General features: G+C 44.3%; 1 protein-coding gene across 1 annotated transcript in view; it reads left to right on the forward strand.

Annotated features, from left to right (window-relative positions):
- Positions 1-5810: 5810 nt before the first annotated feature.
- Positions 5811-16427, forward strand: part of RGL1 (ral guanine nucleotide dissociation stimulator like 1) — a 53780-nt gene continuing 43163 nt past the window's right edge. Inside the window, exons 1-2 of the mRNA XM_027704501.1 lie at positions 5811-5914; positions 6830-6940. Coding sequence (XP_027560302.1) covers positions 5888-5914; positions 6830-6940 — 138 coding nt within the window. The 5' untranslated portion in view covers positions 5811-5887. The remainder of the gene's footprint in view (positions 5915-6829; positions 6941-16427) is intronic.

Below are 16427 nucleotides of genomic sequence, written 5' to 3' on the forward strand. Positions count from 1 at the left end.
AGCCACAGCCACATTTGTAATTGAGCAATGCCTTTTTATACTATTAAAGTATTTATTCTTTGCAGAAAGCTTTAAAATTGTTCAAATGAGGCTCTTGGCCTCCGCTCAAAGGTGAATTTTTTGGAAAGTTTGAGCGAAAACATTTCATCCATGTGTGAGTATGAGCAGAGTGGAAAACTATTTTTCCCCTCCATAAAGACTTTTTGCTGCCTTCTTTTGAACAGCTCTGTGGCATGAGTAGCTGAGGCCTGTGGGCTAAAATTTGGCATTGAAATAGCCATAACTATGAAGTGTCTTAGTTTTGGCTTTGATTTGACTGAGTTATGAGCCTTAGAAAACCGTGTTCTCAGCATGTACTCCAGGGTGTTTTTTCTTCCTTCAAAGCTGCTGAAGGGTGCAATGGAGAGGATTTGCTGTGAGCAACTGAGGAGCTCTGCAGCATGAAATTAGAGAAAGATATTGCTCTGAAGCTGCAGGGACACGTGGGGATGGAAAGGGATCAGGAGACCTCGCAAAGCACTTATGGCCTAGGAAAAGTTTCTGGGTGTTTTGTGATATGTGCAACTGAAACTCAGGTTCTACGACCTGCAGTCTCTGCTCCTACAGGTCATTTCCAAAGAACCAAGAGAGGCTCCTGCAGAGTGAGCAGGGATAAGGTGTGAGTAGGGATAGGGATAAGAGCAGATTCTGAGGCACACTGGCACTGCTTAAACCCCTCTTTGAGTCAAAGGCTCGGGGAGTACAATACCCTGTTGTTTCTCCACATGTTGTAGCAGGTGGTGCAGTTTCCCAGCTATGAGCCTGTGCAGTGCTGCTTTGAAGGCTTTCCCAATGGGAGTCCAGGGACTCGCTGTTCCTGGAGGAGATATGCCCCTCAGATTGAGATTATGTCCCTCTGGACAGCACAGCCCGTGAAACAGTGCATGCCTATCTAATTGCAATCACATGTGAAATGAGAGGGCCAGGGAAGGCTGGAAGTACTTCTTTAACCACATAATTTTTTGACTTAGCATTGTTAATTATGCAGCCTTATGAATCATTAATTTAGTTTTATGTATGGGAGCTCTGGTGCATTTCCTCTGGCATTTTACAATGAATCTGGTTAATATTTGCAATTACTTGAAGGCTCCTGTTTAGTTCTGGTGTCAACAAAGATAGATTATGATGAACTTGTGTGTCTGGTTCTTTACTGAGCTGTTACTGCATTATCACATCTTTGAACAGTGTTCAGAGTGAGTGGAGAGTAGTGTTTTCCCTTTTGCACAGGAGCAAGGATTGCAAAGGTTGCAGGCAGTGGAAACCCAGATATAGTGTATAATGTAACAGGTTTTTTGCTCTGATTAGTTAGTGGTTTGTAATTGACATTGAATGTTTGATCACAAGAACTTTTCTTACTGGCTGAGATGTAACGATACTGCACCTCAGTCATTTAAAGAATAGAAATATCCACGTTATTTTATCTCCAGATGAGGCAGATGGAGGACCTGGCTCACCTCTGTTACCCTCTACAACAACACGTGCAAAGGCTGCCCGTGCTGATGGAAATGCCTGCAGGAGGTATGTGCCTGTGAGGTGCTTTGTGCCATAAAGGACCTTCAGTGCAGGTGAGATTGCAGTGCACTGAATGTTAAGCAGCTCTAAAGCACTCCCTGACAAACTAACTGTGTAATTGAGTGGGAAGCTGGAACTCAGGTGTTCACAACGGAAAGGAACAGGCCCAGGTGAACCTTGTATAGTCTCTGTGAGCTCTCTGCAGCCAAGCTACAGTTCAGAGTCTGCTGCCAAACACAATAAAAACTGATTTGTTTTTGGGTTTCTATAGTGTCTGCATTCTGTAGCTTTTGTGGTTCATCTGCACATGATTTTTTTTCAGTTTTCTCCAGAACTGTAGCCCACAGCACCTGTTAATTATCAAATTGAGGGCATGTGGCATAAAGAAAAGCAAGAACTAAATGTGGTTTATAGAAAACAGATGAATAACTACTAATGAGATAGTCTTAATAGAAACAGTATTTATTTCCTTTTGTAGGAGTGCACTTGTAATGTATCATCCACTGCAGGTGTGTCTCTTTGGATAGGCTTTATTCTAAATGATAGATTCTTATATTTCCTATGGGATGAACAGACAGAGCGTGTCATGGAACTTTTTTTCTCGATTAACATTTAGGTAGTGCCCTTGAGGTGGCATTGCTTCAGAAAGAAAGGTAATACTGTAAAAATGTTGAGTGCAAAGGCACGGTTACTAGGAAATGTCTCACATAACCAACACACAAACAGTTCTGGCTCCTGGCCTAATCAAGCACCAAGGAGTGGAAACAGCTTGAGCTGGCACTGCCATTGAAAGGACCATTGAAACCATGGCTGAACTTATGGCTTTTTGTGGTTTTCCTATTTTTTTCTTTTTCAATAAAAATTTTTTTAAAAAAAGGAGAGAGTGGTGTGTTTTTCTTTCCCATCTCCCCGGGAGCATCCCTTCCCAGTGAAGGTACATTGTGTGCAGCCCTCGGGTACATGGCTTCTTTCCTTTCAGGCTGCATGACGCCTTCCTCTCCTGGAGAAGCTTGGGACCATTCTTACATCACCTGGTTGCTTTGTCCTTTTCTTTTGCTCTCCCAAGTATTTCCCATATTTGGGTATCTCTGACTTGTGCTTCCTTCTCCCCTCCTGCCAGGCCCCAAGCAGAGGCAGTCAGATGAGCTTTTCTTTACTTCCAGCTGCTTTATAGGTCTTTTGCTTTGTCTCCTCATGAAAGCATCTGCGTGCCAGCTGTAGCAACAGCTGAAAACAAGGAAAAATCATCACTCTGCGACTGACTTATTTCGCTGTGGACAGTCTTGTTCTTGTTGGGCTGTAAGTGGTCAATGATCTGCAGTTTGAGAACTTTCCAGACCTCAAAGTATTTTCTTATATAACATTTCACTGTGAGAAGTGTAAGGTTGCATTCACAAGTGGATTTGTGTTTCTCTCTTGTCGCGAGGGGGAAGGAGTGCTCAGATGTATTAGAGGAACAATTCTGATTCAGTAGAAAGGGCAGGCACAGAGCTTGATTATGGCTGGAATGTAGTTATTGCATGTGAACATGATTTGGAAAGAACCAAATGCTTAACACAGCATTGACCGCATGCTTCATTGGTGTAGATCGGTTTTGTGATTAAAGTCTGCTAAGAGAGCAACCCGGCAGCTCTGCTAAATTGAGCTGCAGACTTGTCTTATTAGTTTCATACTTCCTTCTGTCCTTGAAACCTTAAGAGAACATCTTTTAGATGAATCAGAGCCTGCTTTGTCTTCGTGCTTTCCTGTGCTTTCTAACCCTGTCTCTTGGTCTCAAATAAGTGGTTGAACACTATATAATGGAATGCAATGAAATGGAAGTTAAATGTTACACATGCTTTTCCCCCTTTTCAATGTCAAATAATCAGTGTTTGGATATAAGGCAGATTTTTAGGGGACTTGAAATATCCTTTTCCCACGGGAGACAGTTATCAATAGAATGCCTGATTACTGTCCCTCCTGTAACTTTTCACTGTGACATGGTTGGACTCAGTGATCTTAGAGGCTGTTTCTAACCTAAACAATTCAATAATTCTGAAGTCTGGGCACTGTATCTCATGAAAAATAATTTGGAAAAGACTCAAACTCTGTGCAGGACTAATGGCAAATCTAATGAATAACAAAGGTAACTTCTTGCTCCTTGCTAAACTGGATGAGGTCATCCACTTCCTGACGGAGCTTCTCTCTGTCACTTGTCAGTGGCCAAAAGGATTCAGGAACATCATCCCTGAGAGTACTGTGCCCTGCCTTGAATGGCAAGTCCTGAGCTTGTCTCTCCATAAGGTGTTCCCTAAGGATTCAGTCTGAAACTTGATTGTTTCAGATGACTGCCATGATTGCCAAATTGAATCAATACATGAGCTCCTTCCTACTGCATTAACTCACTGCTGTTTTCTTTTTATTTAAGAAATAGAAGTAACTGCCATTGTTTGGTGATTGCTACCCAAAGTGATGGTAGTGCACTTACTGTAGCACCAGAACATGGTACTGTGAAAAAGCCTTTATTTCAGAATAATTATTTGGCTTTGGTGTTGTAGTTCTTGTAGCTGGATATCCCTTTTCATGTACTGATACGTTTGTTCTGTTCAATAGCAACTTGTTCAGAAGCTGCTCGCGCGCCTGCAGGGCTGGCTACAAGGGATTCAACTCACGCTCTGGTTTCTGCACCTTAAAATTATGATGTGGAAAAGCGGTTTGCAAAATGTAAAGCATTCAGAATGCTCTGTGCAGTTTCACAGGAGAAGCCAAGGGACTTTGGGAAATCTAGACTTTGATTTGTATGGTACAATATGGTTGAGTCAGCTTATTAAAGCCTGTGTGTGTCTCAGTGTATTCAGGGTCACTTCAGGATCACACAAGTAAACTAAATGCACAGCCTGCAAGTGAGCAGATCAGGTCATCCGTGACCACACAGCTCGGTCGTGGTTTCGTAGCTTAAAATAATGTTCCTTGCTTTCATACAGTGCCTCATCTTAACAGCTGCTTGTGCTAACAGCCTGTGAACCTGCACTGCTCCCCAGGTCATCAGCACTAACACTTGTGTACATAAAAATATTAATATGCTGGAGATTACTGTTGGGCTTTGGGAGATCTCAGCTCTCTGGGTCAATTCTTAGCGTTTTCATTGCCTTGCACAGGAATTTGCACTCTTGAATCACCTCTATTTCAATTTGTAAGCCCCAAAAAGCAGGTAGTTAAAGACATCAGCAGACAACTAAGTGGTTTTTTTAGAGTGTTTTGAGATTCTTGTGTCAGCACACGAATGCCTGCAGCTGGAGCTTCTACAGAGATGGTCATGGCTCATAGGGGCTCATCTGCGAGCAATATGGAAAAAAATAAGGATATTAAGCTACTAGAAAGCATCCAAAGGAGGGCCTTGAGGATGGTGAAGGGTCTGGAGTGGAAGTCATATGAGGAGCGGCTGAGGGCACTTGATCTGTTCAGCTCGAAGACAGGTCAGAGCTCATCGGGGCCTGGAGATCCTCCCGAGGGGCAGTGGAGGGACAGGCACTGACCTCTGCTCTGTGTGAGCAGGAACGGGACCCAGGGAATGGCTGGAGCTGTGCCAGGGCAGGGTCAGGTTGGATCTCAGGGAAAGGTTCTTCCTCCAGTGGGTGGTCGGGCACTGCCCAGGCTCCCCAGGGCAGTGGGCACAGCACCAAGGCTGCCAGAGCTCCAGGAGGGTTTGGACAATGCTCTGACGGACAGGGTGGGATTGTTGGGGTGTCTGTGCTGGGCCAGGAGCGGGACTGGATGATCCCTGTGGGTCCCTTCCAACTCAGCATATTCTGTGTTTCTGTGATACTGTGGGAGACTGCTGGGCAGGGCTAGGGCTCACTATAACCTTTAATTTCCTTATTTTCCAACGCGTAGAAGTTTTTAAAGTTAAGCTTGGCTTAAAATTCCTTCCTTACGGCGGCATTAACATTCTGGCCCCCCACCGCCCCCGCTCCCCTCAGCCCTGCCCGGGCACCGGGCGATGGCGGGCGAGGGAAGGAGGGAGAGCGAAGGACGGAGGCAGAGAGGCGCTTTCCCTGGCAGCCGGGCAGGACGCGCCGCGCCCGTCCCTCTGAGGGAACACCGGCAGGACACCCATACAGGCAGCTCCGCTCCTGCCGCCCCTCGGCCGGGGCTGCCCGCAGTAAACAGGAAGGCTCTCGGGGAGGCCGGGCCGAGGCGGGGCCAGGGCTGGGCCGCCTCCCCCGCTCCCTCCCGCGCAGCCGAGGGGCCGCTCGGCTCGGCTCGGCCCGGCCCGGCCCGCGGCCGCCGCGCTCGGGGCGGAGCGGCGGGGGCAGCGCGGCGTGTCCCGTCCAGGCACCCGGGAAAGGCACCGAGGATGAAACTGCTGTGGAGAGCCAAAATGGTAACCGGGTGTCCCGTCCCTCTCCCTTGCCTTCCCCTGCTCGCGGATCCCGCTGCCGTGCCCGATGCCGGTGGGGCCATGCCCGCTACCGAGCGGTGCGGGCGATGCTGTGCCCGGTGCCGATGCTGTGCCCGGTGCCGATGCTGTGCCCGGTGCCGATGCGGTGCCCGGTGCCGGCCGATGCTGTTCCCCGTACCGATGCTGTGCCCGGTGCCGAGCGATGCTGTGCCCGGTGCCGAGCAGAGTCTCTGTTGGCTGGAAGTTTGGAAGACGTTGCACTCTGCTTTATTTTCCCCCGCTTTCCATTATTTGCGAGTTTTAAACCCTGCTCTGTGTCACCCTTGTTGGTGTTTTTTCCTCGTTGTTCTTGCAATAATAGGTTTTGGAAAAGCAAACCACAAAGCGCTTCAGATCCCTCCTTGTCAAGACAATTAAAATGTTGCTCTGTTTTAAGTGCTTGTTAGCTTCAAAGTTTCAGGGCTGGCCGCCGAAGTAATTCAGCAGTTTTAAAAGTGCGATTCGTCCCTTAACTAGAGAGCCAAAGAGATTAATTGCTGTAGTAAAGGAGAGGGGGAGAGGGAAGAGAAGGCTGCTAATCAAAACCAAACTCTTTACTTAGAAAAGACTTTATGCAACTATTTAAAATATGTGCTAGTCTAGGAAAAACAGTTAAATGGAAAATCGGGTATCTTGATACCACAGGAAAGGACAGCTTGCCAAGAATATCTCCAGTGTTCCCTCAACCTAAAGGTATCCTGTATTGCTTTGATTGTTGTGTTTACTTTGTGCTGCCCATCTTCTCGGCTCTGCGAGAAGCAGCAGAGCACCTGGTATAGATTGTGGTCTGCAGAAGGGGAAAAATGTTCCTTTTTATCTTTTTTTTTGTTGTTTGTTTCTTTCTCCTTTTCCTGGCAGACCACATTTCAGGATGGGGGTGAAGAGGTAGAAGAGGGAGCCGTCTACAATGTCACCCTTAAAAAAGTGCAGATTCAGCAGGCTGCCAACAAAGGAGCAAGGTGGCTGGGGGTAAGTGAAGCTGGCGCAGTGGCATTTGGGAAGGCTGCTCATGGACTTTGGAGCCTTCTCCAGGGAGCTGAATTCCACATGAATTGTTACAATATTAACTTCTAGCACTGAGTGCTCTCATTAAAAAAAGAAAGTCAAACCAAAACATTGAAATATTCTGCTTGGGTCATCTGAAATAACACTCTGCTTGTGTTGACTCTTCCTCTTTTCTTGACCTGTAGAAACAATTTGGCCAGTTGTGGCCATGGATCAGGTGATTCTTGGTGCAGAAATAAGGATCTTAGCTTATGGCATGAGAAGCTGAACATTTATTTCAGATTGGACTGTGGCTCATTTCTGCTGTTGGGAACCTGTCTCAGGTCTGCCAAACAAATAGTCATGGCATTTTGACTGATGAAGCCCTCAAAACTCAGTTGAACTTCCTCAAAACTTAAAGAAATATGGTTTGGGTCTTATTTCTCTATTGCTTTCTCAGCCAGATGAGAAATTAATTGCATTTCTGCAAGAATTGCAGCTCTGTCTTGTTTTTCAAAGATGTCTTCAAAGCATAAAGGCTTTCTATGGTAAGTAAAATAAGCTTAAATGCACATGCACTCGATTTGACATGCTGGTGAGTGCCTTCACCTTTCTCAGACCAAGTGCCCAGTTGATATGAAATGTCCTCACTTCACTGGAATCAGTGCAGCTGTGGCAGTTTGAGTCAAATCTTCAAGAGGTACCTATAATTTTCATAGTATTTTGTTGTGTTTATATATTTTCTTTGGGATCAAAGGAAATAATATAAGAAGTTGATGTTGTATCCAGATATGTATTTTAAAGGCTTTTAAAACTGCCCTGAGATTTATGTCCAGTCATTTTTCTGTGACATGAAGCAATACAGCAGTGCTGAAACCACAGTCAAGAAAAATAAGCAAATTCTGTCCTGCATACAGATAGTGCTTAGAATCATCCCTTCCCTTGTTTCCAAGAAGTACACAGGGTTCTAATCAGAACAGATAATTTCAAATCTGCTTCCTTTGAGTGGCAGATTTCCCATCTCTGCCTCCTGTTTTTACCAGGAAAAATATTACAAAGTATATTTGAGCTCCTGTAACTTTCCCAGATGGCGGTTTTGTGTAAGAGGTGGAGCTCATTTTGCATGTGTCTGTGGCCCATAAACATAGTTTAGAAAAGTAGAGTTTTGTCCTGTTTGGGCTGTGTTGTTCCTTTTACGTAGAAGGAGTTTGCCAGTGGTCATGTTCTCAAAGGAAGGGAGCACGTGTGTTCCTGAGGTCATCCCCACAGCTGATGGTGCCCATCTTACCAGGAGTACAAGGGGCTGCAAGGTCAGAGCAGTGACTCTTAGCTTTCTGTGGCTAGCGTTAGTTTTCAGAGGTCAAAATCAAGCCCTATTTGTGGGGAAGGAGGCAGTGTGTCAGAAATCCACACCTGTTCTGGGCATAAATCGGTGACTTCAGCTTCCAGGCTGGCCTTTTTCAGAAATAAAAAAAAAAACCAAACCAAAACCAAAAAAAAAAAAAAACCCAAACAAAAAAAATCTCTTGCATATTATATGAACATATTTTGAAACATATGGGCTGTTTGTTTCCCTTAAGCTCTTTAGAACATAAAATATTTTAAGCCCTTTTTGTGATCTTGTTTTATTAATGGCTTTTTTGTGGTCCTAAAATCAATAAATAGCCTCTAACCCAGAGCATTATTTATGAAGAGTCATCCCTGCCCCCAGCAGTCTGGCCTTGAAAAGCCTAATTGTCTCTTTTAAAATCATCATCAGGTGACTTTTTTTTTTTAATCTGGAGCTTATAGGGGTTTATGATGTTTTTTTTGTCCTATGCTTTGAAATTCATAGCACTAAATTAACAAGACATTGGATTTATCAGCGTTGGATTAAATTTTTTTGATGGTGCTCTAAGTCAGGCTTAGGTTGAAGACTCAAGGTCAGCTGAAGAGTGGGAACAACCGTTTGTACATCAGCAAGTATTGAGTCGCAAACACAGTAACTCTCTTATTGATTATATGCACGCCTGGACTTACTTTTTCAAAAATTACTTTTCAAAGTCAGTTTGTGATCTGTAAAGGACTACTTTAGCAGTCTGACGTTCTCTGAGGCACTGAGCTTTTGGTTTGTTGGTGTAGGTCAAGTCTAATAAACCTTTCTTGAAGTTCTGCATCCTGAGAACCCATCCAGGGTCACTGAGTGGTTGGCCCTGTGATGAGAGAATGGTCTGTTTAAAGGCCAATCATAAAATTCCAGTTTAAGCACCGTAAACACTTGCCTATTTAAATACAGAAATGTCTGTCTTGTGTTTCAAACTTCTACAGTTAATATAAGAAAAACAGGCTGTGACTTAGGCAGGCATCAGCAGTTCTGTAACTTTCAGAAGTGTGAAGCTTTTGGATAATCACCAAGTTTCTTAGCTTTAAATTTAATATTAGACATCAAAGGCTGCCAATAATAGCCACTGCTTTTGTCACCAAATACTTAATACTAAATATTTAGTGAAGCTTAAGACTTTAAGCATTACAGTATTAGAGAGTATTAATAGCCCTGGTAGGAGCTCAGCATTGTGAGATGCTACACGAAAGCACTATTTTGGCTGAAAAGAACTTACAGATGTGATATCTGAAGAAGCTTGTCTGTACACACTTGTTGTCTCAGCTGATGATTGGTATCAAAGCTTCAGAAGTCAGGTGTACCTTCTGGAAATAGTGAGAGGGAATCCCTCCCAAACATGATAGGTTCAACCACAGAAAACATGAAGACTTTTTTTTTTGAAAACAAAGTGGGTTTTGGTGTCTCCAGGATATACCTTGAGAGGTCTCCAGGGTCCTGAGAGAGAGGAACAAGCCACAAAAGCCATGGAACCTGAGGTACATGGCCTGACTTCTTTGTGAGAGAAAAAGATGGAGAAGTAGAGATTTGTACAGGTGGATGGCACGCTCCAAAGAGCAGGTGAGGAGGATGCTTTCTGCAGCAGGATTTTGGGTGGCATTATGTCAGGCTAGAGAAAAAGCTGTATCAGTAACTGGAATGGAAGATTTGAAAATGCAGCAAGGGATTTGAATGATGTGGCTAGAAAGAGAGTGTTGTATATTAAAGCTATGACAGAGCAAAAACCTGAAAAATTGGATCCAACTTCCCTCTCAGGATGTAAACACAGCCCCCTGTGCCAGAGAGCTGGCACCCTGCATGTCCCAACAGGATGGTGCTATTGTCCATGAAGGAAAGGCAACAAAACCAAAGAGACAGGTGAAAAGTTTAGAGTTCTGTGGGGGTTTTTAATCTTGAACTGACAGCCAGGTACCCGTGAAATGAAACAAAGACAAGCTGAGTCATACGATAGCGGGAAGGAGATAAGAACAGCAAAGCAGTGGCTGTAAAAGTAGATCAGCCGCTAAATACCTGAATTTCTGTGGCCAGGAGCAATATGCTGACAGAGCATGAATGGTGTTGGAGTGGTGAACTGCACTCAGTGATTTATTGTAAACAGTAAACTGAGAAGCAAACAGTTGAAAGCGAATGGAAAAAGCAGTGGGTAGAGGAGTGAAGAGATGGAATTGAAGGGAGGTGGGGAAGAGTGGTGTAGGAAGAATAGAGGCATGGATGTGGTGTGGGCAGATGGACAAGAGGGTTATTAAAAAAAAAAGCTAATGAGGTTTTAAAGAGCTGTGAAGTGACTTTTGTAGAGCTCCGTGTTCACCCACTGTACTGCTTTATCTCACCTTTCCAGAAATTAGGGAGGGGTGGGTGGCCGCTGTCTAGCCCTTGGAGTCTGAGGGAAGCAGTGAGGAATGAGCCTCTGAGACAGGAGGGGCTCCCTAAAGCCTGCAGATATTTTTCCTATCGGAGTCCTGTATCCGGGAAGAGCGAGGAAGAGACTTACAATCTGCCTCTGGAGGATTTGGTGGGGCAGGTCAGAGGAATTGCAGCCAGGAATGGCAGTTCTCCCGAGCCCCTGTGCTATGTTTCCACATCTTAAATGACTGCTGAGCTTTCAGAGCCCATCCTCACACATCAAGTTTTGTGCTTTGCTGATGGATGATGCAGACTCCAAGTCTTAAATATCCAGATAACATAGGAATACTCTGCTCCCTCATGGCCAGCCTGCCTGGCTTCTTTAGCTGTTGTATGCACGTCTAGAGCAGATTTGAGAGACTTGGTTTTTTTCTTTCTGCTTTCTTGGCCACAGCTGAACTTCTGGCTCTGGAGTTTGTTCAGGCAGAGATGGATTCAAAGTATTGCTTGTCTCAAGGTGTCTTTAATACTATAACATTGGGCGTATAGCAGAACATGTTCTTCCAAAATTAAAAATGAACTGCTGTAGAAAGGTGCTTTTCAATACCTTAAAATGCTGAAAAGGGGAAAAGCTGAAAAGTACCAAGTCTATCATTAAATATTTGTGTGTTTTCTTAACACTAATATTATTTGATAATTACTTTTCCTGGGAATTTTGTGGTGTTTTAAAAATAAATTTTGAGTGCTTGTCTTGCGCTGAAAACTGCATGTGACCACAGGTTTGGCTTCTAAACACCTCTGCAGTCACATACACTGGCAGGATGCTTGTGTTGGAGAGTTCAGTCAGAAAAACATTGCAAAAACTTGTGTCTAACTAAGCTGTATCCCAGTTAGGACCAAGGACACGATCCTCTCTCTTGAGTTGAACTGTCAGAAAAGAAGCTTTAGTTTGGATTTATTTCTTTCCAACACAGACCTCCTAAATATGGGTTGAGATTTAAATGGTGCCTGGAATCATCAACATTTTAGGAACAAGCAAACCTCAAATTTTCTTTGAGCCTGCTCCTGCCCTCCCACGTGTCTTCCAAGCCAGCTCTGTGATTTCTTTTTTATCTTACTGTTAGATCCCAGATGTTCTGGTTGAGCGTAGTTTCCTGTGGAAGCAGCAGGCCAGGGCTGGGCTGATCATTGTCCTTGCTGCAGCTTGCTGTTTTGTCTCTTGATTTAGAGCATGTGTTGGTCCCTTTTGGGTAAATCAGACTCTTCAATCAGGTTCCTCCAGCCTGTCCTGACCACCCAGACCAAGGCCAGGGTGTAGTTCTGGCCGTATGTTTGGCAGGAGCAGAAAGGCGGTTCCCAAGGAGCTGACAGGCTCCCTATGGAAACTGAGTTGTGCTGTTGGCCACTCCAGATCCTCTGGGGAACTGTCTTGGAGAAGGAAGAAAGATGGGGTGTGCTCACATTGGTATTGCATGGGGGAAGTGCTGTCAAGGGCTGGAGACCCACAAAGTTAGGTGTATGCAGAGGGAACTGAATGGTTTTACCTACTGACAGGTACACAGTTATCCAGAAGAAAGCTTTGGCATCTCATTCAGCTTGTCTTTTGGTTTGGAGTAGGCTCTTTCCTCCTGTCCTTCCTTCATTGGGGGCATAATAGTACCATAGTATCATAGCCCTTATTAATGACTCCTCATGGAATATTTTTCTCCTTACTTCCCGGTTCAGGCACAGATCTCTGCTCCAGGGATATCCTAAGGAGCACTCTTGGATACAGTCATCAGCTGGGTAATAGAGGCTGTGTGTGCAACACACACTCAAAAATAGAAACTGAGCCTATTAAGAGTTTTAAAATGGAAGCCTGAAAGATTACTGTCCATTACTTTCCCAGCTGCAAATCCAAAGTGCATAATTAGAGGGGTAACTGGCTTTGCAGCACAGTGTCATGCTCTCAGTTGGGTTTAAAACCTCCCATTCCAAGCTGTCAAAGCGTGACAGGGTGGGAGTGCTTTAATCTTGTGGTGTTATTAACAGAGTTAAGGGATACTCCAGCATGGCCACACGGAACCAGGGAGAGGGACACAGGCAGCCTCCCTTCCTAAGGGCTGTGTAGAGGCATCTCTTGCATTTAATCTTTAGATTAAGTGGAATGACAAGAGCTAAGGGAGCCTCTTGAGCAAAAGTTGTTGGAGACTGCTCTGCTGTTGCACTGGTGTGTATCTGCATTTTGGAAAGCTCACAGCCAGCCTGCTTATGGGCAAAAACTTGCCCTTGGCATACTTTCAGCTTACCTGTGACATGTAGGAATATAATGACATCCTCTGCTATAATTGCTCTCTCCTGGGAATTCCTCCGACAGCCAGGATGTCTTTTTAAACTGTGCTGCTTGGATGGTAGAGGTTCTCCCTGAATTCAGCACCTTAAATGTCTTGCTGCTGACATCACTGAATTGCTTTGTCAAGAAGTAGAAAGTCAAAGGAATAACCCAAAAATCAGCTCACTGCAAAGAAAACCCTGGTATTTTCTTTCTGAATGCTAGATGTAGGTCACTTGTTGGGTTAAAGAAGAGCTGGCAAGGAATGTGGCTATGTGTCATTGGAAAGCCTGGGAGCAGCAGCATAAGAACTGGACTGAGATGCTGTACAGAGAATAGCCCTGGAGAAACCATTAGTTTTACAGTTTGGGTTTTGATGTTTTCATTTAAGGAACAGGCTGAAGCATTGCAAGCACGTTAGTCACACTTGGATTTAAATTTGACCTTGGTAAAGCCAATTAAAAATATGTGTGTAAATGCACACTTTGAACTTGAATCTTTTACTACTGCTCTAGGAATCTGTTTGCCAAGTATATAACTTCCTTTAGCCAGCACTGTAAGGGGGTACAGCTGTGTGGAGAAATGAGCACAAAGTGGTGACTTAGCCCCTTGAAATAAATGAGGTTATTTTGTGTGAAAGGGATAAATAAATGCTAACTCGGTGTTGAATCCTGCTCTTGCTTGTCTTTGTGTAGCCAGAGCCTTGTGTCTTGTAAAGCAGAGGCAAAATGTGTGTGATGTCTTAGTGTTCTCACCTCAGCAAGATGGTATCAGAGATTGTAAAACATTATTCCTAAAGGGAATTGGGATCTCATTCCTAAAGAGTTGAGCAGCTGACCAGGAGTTGTCTCCAGGAAGTTGTCATGGTTTGCTCTTGCAGTCTTCCAGAACTACTTTTGCCCTTGTTTCACCCCCTAAATGCTCTGTTTTCCTGTTCAGTGGCCTTGCAAGCTCTTCAGAAGTGACTCGTGGTTCTTCATGGGTGGTACATTAGCACATGGGGTGGAACTATAAAGTCTATGTTAGGTATTTACACCTTCTGGAATAAGAATTTTATTGAGATGTGTGAGGATGTGGGTTTCTTTTTAATTTTGATTTTTTTAAATATCAAGTTTTAAAGCTGTAGTGAGGAATTCTGTGGTTTGGATATGGAAATCCTTTTACTGTTCCTGGAAATCCTGCTACCTTGGACCAAACTGAACTCATGCTAACACCTGAATCCAGCTGTGCTGTGGTTCAGTTCAGCACCATGTCACCAATAGGTGACAATTTAAGGACTGGAAGGAAAGTAAAAACACATCCAAGTGAAATGATAATGGTCTTGCATTCTTAAAGCATCTTTCATCCAAATAACTTTCAAAGCACGGCTGCAAATTTTCACCAGACTGACTCTGTGAAGTGTGTTGTCATGTAACATAGCACAGAAGTATGATTTGGGTGGGGATTAAAATTCAGCTGCAGTGCTGTATCCTGGGTTTGGTAGATTCCTCTTTATTTGGGGGGGAGGGAAAGAGAGGAGGAAAAAGTTTTCCTGGGATGATACAACTTAAAAAAGCCTATTTTTTTTTTTAGGCTGCTGAAGGGCTGGGAACATTAAATAAAAGTCAGGGGGAGATGGATTAGCTGTCAGAGCTGCCTGGTAATATTTACTTAGTGGCTTCATAATGTTATCACATGGATATCTTCCCCACATGTGACATATATGCTGCAAGGAGCAGCTGCTTAACAAGGCACAGCAGCACATGGAAACAATTTAGGACCAGAAGTGAATTAATTAAAACCACCTGGGAAGAAGACCTGGACTTCTGAGAGTCCAGAGTTCTGTGGAAGCATTTGCCCACCATGATGCTGTTGTGAAAGCAAGCTCAGATATGAAGCTGTGTCAGGGAAGAGGGGGGATGAAGTGAAGCTGAGAAAATACTATTAAAGGGATGACAGTAGCACCTCACTCATTCCTGGTGCTTGTTTCCTCATCTCAAAGATCAGAGACCTAGCAAAAGGGGTCCACAGATGGGAAAGGATTTGGTGACACTGAAAAGGTGAGGACTGTTAAATTTGTGTCTTGATGTGCTGGTTTAACAGTAAATCCTCACAGGATTGAGGCTCTGTTCTGGCAGTGAATAGGAGGATATACTAAAAACATTTAAAACAGTGAGTGAAGAAGGGACACTTTACCTCCGGGGACTGTTTGGTGGTTTTGAAAGCAAGAGGGTGAAAGAAATCAGTGATTTTGCTTTGCATGAAATGAACCTGAAGGGACATGCCATTGGAAAAGTAGCCGAGTCCAGCCGAGTCTAAGAGGATTCAGAAAGGACTGGACATTTATATAAATAATGACAACAAATGCATGAATACTATGTGAGATTGAAAACACAAGACATTAATTTTTGTGATTTAGCTACAAAACAAACATGTCCTGCAGGTGAGAAGAGTCTTTTCCTCTGGGCTGGTTGTTCTGAATGTTACGGGTGTTATTCCTTCACCTTCCTCTATAGCATCTGGCCATTGTCAGAGGGGGAAAAAACCCCCAGTTATTGTGTGTGGCTGTGTATAAAGTTCTGGTTACAATTTGTTTGCAGCAAAGATTTAATGAGGCAGAATAAGGTTGAACACAGTCACTTACCAAAAGGATCACAAGAACTTTAATGGCGAGGAGATGTCAGGGCCATATTGTGACACCCTAACAGGAGTTTGGTGGGGGCTAGTTTTCCAGCAGCCCAGCAACCTTCTCCTGGTCAGGGAGAACTCTGGGTGCTCAGATCCTTTTTTGTGTGTGTGCAAAGCAAAACTTTGCATCCTTGCTGGTTTAGGCTCTGCCAATATAGAAGTTGTGTGGGTTGCCCTTTGCTTTACTCCATTCAGCTTCAAAATAGCTACTTTAAAAATAAGGCAGCTCGAGCAGAGCATGATACTCTACATGTGGTCTCATCATGCAGTGGAAGAATAATGTCCTTTGACTTGCTTTGGTACCCTTTATTTATGCTTTGCAGAATTGTTTGCTTTTTGTTGCCGCTTCCAAGCATTGTGCTGAAAGATTTAAGGTTCTGCCTATTCCAACCCTTCAGGTCTTTTCTCTGATCCGTGTGCCACTGCCTGACCTTTGAGGGTGGGACATTCAACAGACATTTTTTGCTGGCTTTTTACATTTACCTACATTTAGTTGCATCGTTCATCTGTTGCCCATCGTATCTCCCCTTTAGCAGCTTTGTCAATCAGAATGAGATTTTGGCAGCCTCCACCTGAGGTGTGAAGCTTTGTGCCTCTTCACGTGGTAGCAGCACTCGTGAAGCTTTTGCTCTGCAGGTTACTGGGTTACAGCCTGATGGAGCTGTGACTTGTTCCTCTCTGCCACCTGCGTGGGTCTCCCACACGTGGCTGTGGACAACAGCCACCAATGCTGCTGCTGGGCCGTGGTGGCACTGATGAGGTGTAGGCATTTG

The sequence above is a fragment of the Neopelma chrysocephalum genome, unplaced genomic scaffold, assembly GCF_003984885.1.
Source record: "Neopelma chrysocephalum unplaced genomic scaffold, ASM398488v2 Primary Assembly neopelma1_281, whole genome shotgun sequence".
NCBI classification, from domain to species: Eukaryota; Metazoa; Chordata; class Aves; order Passeriformes; family Pipridae; genus Neopelma; species Neopelma chrysocephalum.